Below are 9,627 nucleotides of genomic sequence, written 5' to 3' on the forward strand. Positions count from 1 at the left end.
CTCATGATCACAAACCGGGTGTTAGGTTAGATGACATGACATCCGTTGCATTAACTCTAATGTGTTAACACTTAAAAGACATTTGAATGTTTTTTAATAATTTGGATGTGAGTTTTATAAAAGGGTATATCAACATAGACAGATCAATCAAGATTACAATTTTTTTTTAAAAAAAGAAGAAAAAAAAATCGGTTCAAAACACACATGCAATCCAAAGAGATCAACATGAATCCGGTTTTGTTAATGTTCTTGTTCCAACGAATATTAGAGTCCGAACACATAATAAAGAAAAGAACAAAAGAAACAGATTATGCTAACGTCTACCAAAACTATTACTAGAATCTTATTAAATGGCCTGAGCTACCCATGAGGTTTCCAACCCGACCAAGGGCTTATATAAGGTCGGACCACAATCAGTATACTTATACTGTCAGCCCACAATATCAAGGGTATTTTAGTACATTCATCACTCTGTCTTCCGCTTTGAAGACCTTTGGCCCATTTGACTCCCACTTGTCAACCGACCCACAAATTTAAGAACCTCATCGATCAATATAACTGGCAAAGCAACCGCCAGAACCAACAACCACTCGTTCAAGCTTAAAGGCACTATCCCGAACACTTGTGCAAGAAACGGGACATATAGGATCAAGAAATGAAGCCCAAATGAGACCGACATTGCAATAAGTAACCACGGGTTGACCCACGGTGGCATGGTCAACAGGCTCTCGTCTTCCGAAAGGGCATTCAAGGAATTAAACATTTCGATTGCAACCAATACCGAGAGTGAGAGTGTCATCGCTTTGACCTTTCCGCCTTGGAAATAGTCACACGGGTTCGAGTCAAAGTTGAAAACTCGGTCTCCGGCTGTGAAAGACGAAACTGTGAAATTTTCCCATGTTTTGCATTGACCCCAGTTTGCTAGTTGAGAGTAGGCTACCAAAGTATGACCATCTTGACTTAAGTCAATACCAAGAAACGAGCCATGTGTGTACCAAATGACGAAAACACCCACGGTTGCTATGCCAACATAGAGTCCAATTACCTGCATGTGAACAAAAGAAGAGTTTATGGTCAAAACTCAAAACAAGACGAACATTCAAACGTATGTCAAATTGGCATGAAAGTGAAATAATACCAGATAGCGGAACAATATCCATGCACTAATTAATGAATCATCACTTCTGCGGGGAGCTTTTTTCATGATGTATTTATCAGGTGGATTAAAACCCAAGGCGGTGGCAGGAGGGCCATCAGTGACCAGATTGACCCATAGAAGCTGCACGGGAATCAAGCCTTCTGGAATGCCGATAGCAGCAGTCAAGAATATCGAGGCAACCTCACCAATATTTGAGGAAATCATATATCTGGAAATTAGAAAGAAACAGTAATTTATAACTTTGAACCAGTTTTGTTTTGTTTTTTTTGTTGAATCAATTAAATTATTTATGAAGGGAATGTCCCACCTAATAAAGGCCTTCATGTTGTTGTAAATAGACCTGCCTTCTCCAACAGCAGCAACAATTGTGCTAAAATTATCATCTGCTAAAACCATGTCAGAGGCTTCCTTTGCAACCTGTCCACAAATTAATAAATAATATTATTTTTCAATAAATTACACATGTAAAAAACACTAGGTTGGAATGATCTAAAACACTTTTTGTTCAAACTTAATAAAAATTGGTTAAAATCTAGTCTCATACTCTCAAATTTATTTATTTAATTTTGACCCGTTCTAAGTGAGAGGGTCAAAATTGACACATTCAAGTCAAATACAGATATCGTAAGAACAAAAAGAACTACCTCAGTGCCCGCAATGCCCATTGCAATTCCAATATCAGCCAATTTCAAAGCGGGTGCATCATTAACCCCGTCACCAGTCATTGCAACCACTTCACCTAAGTCTTTAAGCAGTCTCACTATTTCTTGCTTGTGACGTGGCTCAGCTCGAGAAAACAAAAGTCCACCTTTGTATGCCAGGTGTCCTTTCTGATCATGGTGTTCCATGAATTCTCTTCCGGTCAAACTTCTTGCCCTGATATCTTCATGTTGACCAAACACTCCGATTTCACGGCATATTGCTTCTGCGGTGTTCTTGTTATCTCCTGTTATAACAATAACTTGAATTCCGGCTGCTCTGCAGTCTTCAATTGCTTGACGAACTTCTTTACGAGGGGGATCCTTGAAATATACAATCGCATCAGCAATTTAGTATTTGGTATGAGTTAGGGCTGTAAACGAACCAAACCGAACGACACATTGTTCATGTTCACCCATTAAGCATGTACCAATGTATCGAACAAATGGGCGGTTCATGGACACATACCGAACAAAACTTCTTGTTCATGTTTGTTCATTATGGAAATGATTTGTTCGTGTTCATTTGTGTTAGTTTGTTAAAGTTCATAAACAAACACAAATGAACATATCTTACTTTGAAAAAGGATAATCAAGATTCTTAAAGTCAAGCTTTAGATATAATTACATAAAAGAATACATAGTTAAGTACTTGTCATAATTATCTAAACGCATAAACTAAAGATTAAAATTATAAAAAATTTTAAAAAATCTTTAATGACCAAACACAAGCAAACGATCATGGACGAACGTAAACAAACGAACATACCTTGGTGATGTTCATTCATTTATTAAAGGAACGAACGTGAACAAGGTTCATTGAACGTTCAGTTCATTTACAGTCTATGTATGACGGAATCAAAGGACTGGAATGAAAACTAGCAATACCCTTTATTTTTTTATATACTTTGGTTCAATTTTCTAATTTTCTGAATAACTACTTTGATTAAATTTTCTTATTTTCTGAAAGTATAAGATACAATTATTTTGAAATCTTATTCAACAGTTTCTTGATCTTTATTTGCTTATTCGTATCATTTTACTAATTGGAAGACCAAAAAATACAAGTCAACTCACCCTGAGTCCAGCCAAGCCAGCAAAGATTAAATTACTTTCAATTTTGGAATAATTTGATGGATCAAGTAAAAGATTATGTGCTGGATGATCTTCATCGCCATTATATGTTGTGAATTCTGGTGGGTCCTCCTTGTATGCAAAACCCAAAACACGTAATGCTGACGAGGACAGCTCATTAAGGCTATTTAAGATGGCTGCTTTTGCCCTGCTGTCAAGTTCCACAACGGACCCATCAACCAACTGTATGTGTGAACTCCTTTCCAGTAAGTTTTCAACCGCACCCTGTAAATGTCAACTTCTACTTCACTAATATGCTCATAAGAGTCCAAACCATTGACCATATTTGGCCAATTCATGTCAAAACAGTTGACCACATTTGCAACACATGTCAAACAGTTTACCACATTTGGCAACATATGTCAGACAGTAGACCACATTTTGAAACAGTTGACTACACTTTGAACTTTTTATAGATAACATGATGTATTACCTTGACAAGTAGCGAGTTTCTCCCAGATTTTGATGACACGATAACCCCCATTGACTTCCTATCACGGTCAAACTCAAGAGTGGCAATTCTGCATTCAACTTTACTCCACTCGTTAGAACACACTGCATATCTCAAAGTCACATAGGGACATTTTAGTAAATGTGCATGAATAATAAAAACAAAAGATATCACTAGTGACTAACCCATAATTTCACAATTATCAGTAGATGAGAGGGAACCAAATCCAGCAGGAAGACCCATTTTCTCAACAAGAATCTAAAACAAAAACACAAGATTATATGTGATCCTTAATAAGACAAAAATGCAGGCCTTTTAAGGTTACAATACCTTTAATGCTGCTTCGGTTGGCATTCCAGTAGCTACATAACCTTTTTCAGATCGTTCAACGCCAGCATCATTAGCCAAAGCAGCAATCTTTGCAATTGTTTGAAGGTTCACGTCCAATCTGCCAGCTGGCCAGTCTTGTATTTTCCCATCCAACGGGTTGTATGTGGTCCCTTCAACATTGAATGATCTGAGAACATTTGGACCATGACCCATAGCAACAAGCTTAGACACAGCCATCTGGTTGGTGGTTAAAGTGCCAGTTTTGTCAGAACAAATTACGGTTGTACACCCGAGAGTCTCAACACTGGGTAGTTTCCTGACAAGTGCATTCTTTTGAGCCATCTTACGTGTACCAAGAGCCAAACAAGTGGTAATGACAGCTGGCAGGCCTTCTGGGATGGCAGCAACTGCCAGTGCTACGGCAATTTCAAAGTAATAAGTGCATTTTTCAAATGAGAATTTGAAGTTTCTAGGCCAGCCATCAACAAGTTCCCATGTGAGAAAGTACTTCACGTTAATTAGCCAAACGAGAAGACAAATTAACCCGATTAGCATAGTTAAAACTTCTCCAAACTCGTTTAGTTTCTTCTTTAAAGGCGTGTCTTCTTCGTTTTGTGCTGCTTCTTGAATCTGAGAATGCACTTTTCCAATCTCGGTTTTCATTCCTGTTTCTGTAACCAAACAGATACAGTTACCATTAACAACCGTGGTCCCAGCAAACACCATGCATTTCTTCCCTTGAATATCAGTTTCTTCAGCAACAGGTTTAGTAGTTTTACTAACAGCTTCACTTTCTCCAGTCAAAGAACCTTGTTCAACTCTAAGAGTTGAACTAATTAAACTAATAACCCTCATATCAGCAGGGATTTTATCGCCTACGCGAAGCTCCACAATATCACCAGGAACAAGCTCCTTTGCAAGAAGGCTAGAAACCTTTTTCCCATTACGAATCACGGTGGCTTGTTCTGATTGTATCTCTTTAAGAGCTTCTAACTCCTTTTCTGCATTACTTTCTTGCCAAACACCAACAATTGCATTAACAATCAATATGAGAAAAATCACCAGTGGCTCAACGAATGCTGTGATCTCCATCTCTCCGCCTTCTTCACCATCATACCAAGCTAGAATAAAAGAAATCACAGCTGCAGCAAGCAATATCCTAACTAAAGTATCATTAAATTGATCCAAAATTAGACTGAAAATAGATTGGCCTTCATGCTTTTCCAACTCGTTTGTCCCGTATTTTTGCAGGCGATTCACAACTTCACCATCAGAAAGACCAAATTTGCTATCCACTTGGTAGTGTTGTTCACATTCTTGAATGTCCTTTGACCAAGCAGGATACTGATTTGGATCCAGAACTGATGTGCTTGTACTCTCTTTCTTACCGTAATTTTGGGCTCCTTTACCCATTAATCCTCACTTGAAATCACCAATAATTACCAGATTTCAGTAACAATAAAAATCCTCAGATGAATCACCTGCAGAAAAACTGCACAAAAGAACAAAACTTCAGACGTTCAGATTACAGAAAACAACGATACAAAATTACAAATAATCACAAAAGTCAAGTAAAAACTGTTGAATTATCAATTTAAAATCACAAACCGAAAACACGAAGATCTTGAAGAAACTCCATTGACACTTTTGAAACAAAAACCGAATACGATGAAAATACTTTCTAAGCCTTATTTATAGGCAACTACAAACTTAAGAAACAAGAAAGCTTAAAACAGGAAACAGAATCACACTAGACTTTTAATTTAATAATTTAAAAAAAAGATAACTTAGGAACCAAGTTATTCACTTTGATTCCTGAATTTCAGATCTCCTCAAACCGCCACTTGAGATCTTACGTGCCACCTTTCAATTATTTCAACATTGTCAAATTCAATTAAAAAAAAGACAAAAAACATGCTTATTTTACGTGATTCAAACTATCAAACGTGAAACAATACGGATTCAACGATAAATCATAACAATCAAAACTATCTAGCGGTAACAATCCAACTAACTAAACCATAACTTAACAAAACCTCCAATAATCTGAAGATCTACACTGATTCACCTTACAATAGAAATCAAACGCAACAAATCTGAAAAACTACCATAGTCAAGTTAAAAAAAAAACCTAAGAAATCACAGTTGATTATGCAAAAAACTCACAAGTATGATACGAATACAATAACCAACTGAAACAAGTAAAACCGTTAAAATCACCTAAAACCTAAACAAATTTGAGCAGATGATCCAATATTAGGATGACATCGACAGTTAACTTGAACAATCACAGCCTATTATACAGCAAACTCACACGTATTATACAATAACCAACTGAAACAAGTAAAACCGTTAAAATCACCTTAAATCATATACAATTCAAGCAGATAATCCAAAATCAGAATAAACTTGACAGTAATCTACAGCAATCACAGTCTATTATACTATTACACAACCAAATCACAAATTATAACACAATAACCAACTGAAACAAGTAAAACTGTCAAATCTACCTAAAATCGAAGCATATGATCCAAAATTAGGATGAAATTGACAGTTATATAGATCAATCACAGTTCATTACGCAACAAAATCACAAAATATGATACAATAACCAACAAAAACAAGTAAAACCGTTATAATCACCTAAAATCAAACAAAACTAGGATAAATTTACCAGTTACCTGAAGCAATCACAGTCTATTATACTATTACGCAACAAAATCACAAATTATGATGCAATAACCAACTGTAACAAGTAAAACAGTTAAATCTACCTAAAATCGAAACTAATTCAAGCAGATAATCCAAAATTAGGATAAAATTAACAGTTGATTACTGTAATTAGCAACATAATCACATATAATGATACAATAACCAACTGAAAGAAGTAAAAGTGTTAAATCTACCTAAAATTGACAGTTATCTGGAGCAAATGATGCTCTGTTTTGAGTTTATGAGTTTGATTTCTGCATAATAAAGGCCGATCCTTCAACAAAAAAAGTTAGGGTTATTTTTTTTAATGGCTTTGGTTCGTTGAAGCTTCGTTAATTATAATTTAATCATTTTATTGATTTAAAATATGTTTGAAAAAGAAAGCGACCTCCATCTGACTCTTACTTTGTGGTGGGCCGTGTCATTCGTCCAGTAAGAGTGTGACACGTAGGTGAAGGTGACGTGGTGGAATATCATTGGCGAGGTTTATCATATTTTGTGATTTAGATTTAGATTTCAGATGTGTTTGGGGTTGTTTGTTTTCACAAGCTTATAACTTGTTAATTTTTTGAAAAATAATACAGTAAAATGTTTAGAATTATTTTTTGTGTGAGAGAAAAAAGTTAATAAGTTACACTTTTATAACTTGTTAATTTAATGAAAATCTTAAGCGAGCTCAAAGTTAACTTTTGAAAGTTAATGAAAATAGATTGTTAACTTCTGAAAAGTTAATAAGTTAATGAAAAGTTATAACAAGTTTTATAAAGGAATCTCAAACACCAAATAGATTGTTAACTTCTGAAAAGTTAATAAGTTAATGAAAAGTTATAACAAGTTTTATAAAGGAATCTCAAACACCCTCCAAGTTTGAGCTTGAACAAGCTTGAGCTTGGCTCGATTTGACATACGAGAGTTTGAGCTTGGTTCGCTTCAAGCACTTTTTGTAAAGCTCAAGTTTGGCTAATTAATTGTTATTTTAAGTTTAGACTTAGCTCGCTTATTATTTATTAATTAATTTATACATGTTTCTTTTCTATATTATTTTTATAGTTCTTGAGAAAAAAAATCTTAAGCGAGCTTAAGTTTTGCTCGAGCTCGGCTCGTTTTAACTTGCGAGAGCTCAAGCTCGGCTCATTTCAAACTTGGTTTTCTTTTTCTAAAGCTCGAGCTCGACTAATGAGTTGTTTTTTCATACTCGGTTTCGGTTCATTTTATTTTTTGTTACTTAATTCAGGCACGTTTTTAGATACATTTATACATTTTGAGAAAAAAATCTTAAATGAGCTGAAGTTTGGCTTGAGCTATTGAGGTAATGTAGTACCTAGAACAAGCCAGATTCGGCTCGGCTATGCAACAATGTGAACGTAATACTTAGAAGTCCAAAATAGGTAAATTTTAAAAATACACAATACTTGTTAAGGTTTGTCGAGCCTAAACGAGCTTTCTGTACAAGGCTCGAGCTCGATAACTAAACGAGTTTTATATGACGCTTGGCTTTTGATTGTTTCGAGTTTTGTATCGATCCGAACTCAAATAACTCACTAGCAGTGCAACTCGTGTGAACTCCTAATTTAGATCCAGTATTAGGTTTTACTTTTCATTATAAATGATTATAATAATAATTGCAGAAAGAGACGTAGAAACTTCCGTGCAAGTTGTTGAAACAACAGAGGTGAGACAACGGATCCGGCGATCCGCCGTATATTTCCTCTCTTTTATTTAAATTAAAATAAAACATTTGATATAATTAGTTAATGATATTGATATTGGTCTTTACTATTGTAATATGTTATTACTCATATAAAATCAGGCTACATATGTCATGGTTAGATTTACAATAATAACCATACAGCTTTTTTAACAACTAATATTGTATTCTCCAAACAATAAATTTATAGTCAATTAATTATGAATGATGTGCAATCATTAAAAAACACAATATTTATAAACTAATGACTATAAATGCTTTTATTAGTTTGCAATCAGTTTTGTATATATTTAGGTGTTTTCGTCTTTACAACTCATTTTGATGCAACTTATGATGATAATCTTGCACGTTACAAGAGCATATGTTACAAACTTGTTTACACTTTGATAAATACCGGCAAATTTGAAATGTATATCCTATACAAACACTACGTGAAAATTGACCTTCGACCACACGAAAAAAGTGTGGCCGTAGGCCTTTAGCCACACACATTTGGTTCAGATCATATGTGGTCAAAGGTCGCGACACCGTGGGTATGATATGGCCACACACAGTTTTTGGTGGCCTTATGTGGTAATAAGTGTGGCTAAAGGGTACATGCATTAGTTGTTGGCCATCAAGAAGCCTCTCCAATAAGTGTGGCTAAACGGTAAAAAATGGCCACAAGAGTATTTACTATGAGTGACCATTGCACGTATATAACCAAATGAATTAATGTTTCAACCACAGGAATTTTATAATAATGTGGCAAATAGGGTTGTGTTAAGCGTGCATTGTGACCTATACCGTGTGGATATAGCAAAGCAATGGCCACTTAAATTTAATAATAGTGTGGCTAATTATATTATATAGACACTGGATATTACATTAAAAGTGGCTAAATATATTTACTTACACTCAAAAACTCCTTTGTAGATTATAGTGTGGCCATTGTCTTACCGTTTGTCACACAAAATGTTTTTCCTAATATAAAGTGTAGCTGTTGTAAAAATTTTCGTCACACATAGTGAAGTATTGTGTGGCTAATCATAACTTGTAGACACTGGAGGTTATTGTAAATGTGGCTAAAAATGTAAACTTGCTAGTCAAAAACTCTTTTATAGTTTGTGGTGTGGCCATTGTCTTACCGTTTGTCACACATAATGCTTTTCCTAATTTAAAATGTGGCTATTGTCAAACTTTTCGTCACACATAGTGAGGTACTGTGTGGCTAATAATATCATATATACACTAAAGGTTGTTGTCAATGTGGCTAAAAATGTGAAGTTGCCACTCAAACACTCTTTTGTGGTGTGGCCATTGTCTTACCGTTTGTCACACATAATGTTTTTCCTAATTTAAAGTATGACTATTATCAAACTTTTCGTCACACATAGTGAGGTACTGTGTGGCTAATAATATCACATAGACACCGAAGGTTGTTGTCAATGTG

The 9,627-nt window shown here is 35.1% G+C and overlaps 1 protein-coding gene across 1 annotated transcript; it reads right to left on the reverse strand.

The window, feature by feature from the left end:
- Positions 1–217: 217 nt before the first annotated feature.
- LOC143563106 (calcium-transporting ATPase 4, endoplasmic reticulum-type-like) lies at positions 218–6,995 on the reverse strand. Its single transcript, XM_077050727.1, has 9 exons — positions 6,682–6,995; positions 3,773–5,264; positions 3,628–3,700; positions 3,425–3,546; positions 2,935–3,216; positions 1,804–2,181; positions 1,467–1,576; positions 1,139–1,367; positions 218–1,045 (listed from the first exon to the last, which is right to left on the reverse strand). The coding sequence occupies exons 2-9, from the start codon at positions 5,183–5,185 to the stop codon at positions 467–469; spliced, it is 3,186 nt and encodes a 1,061-aa protein (XP_076906842.1). The 5' UTR covers positions 5,186–5,264; positions 6,682–6,995; the 3' UTR covers positions 218–466.
- Positions 6,996–9,627: the final 2,632 nt, after the last annotated feature.

Source organism: Bidens hawaiensis, unplaced genomic scaffold (genome assembly GCF_021521415.1).
Source record: "Bidens hawaiensis isolate Kalapana, Puna unplaced genomic scaffold, B.hawaiensis_p1.1 tig00021322_1, whole genome shotgun sequence".
NCBI lineage: Eukaryota > Viridiplantae > Streptophyta > Magnoliopsida > Asterales > Asteraceae > Bidens > Bidens hawaiensis.

What these genes read in the sequence shown, in the direction of transcription:
- LOC143563106 (XM_077050727.1), bottom strand. Translation starts at nt 5,185, where the DNA reads ATGGGTAAAGGAGCCCAAAATTACGGTAAGAAAGAGAGTACAAGCACA. An exon ending in TGATAATTGTGAAATTATGG is followed by an intron (nt 3,547 to 3,627) that starts GTTAGTCACTAG and finishes TGAGATATGCAG; the next exon opens with TGTGTTCTAACGAGTGGAGT. An exon ending in AACATGAAGGCCTTTATTAG is followed by an intron (nt 1,368 to 1,466) that starts GTGGGACATTCC and finishes TCTAATTTCCAG; the next exon opens with ATATATGATTTCCTCAAATA.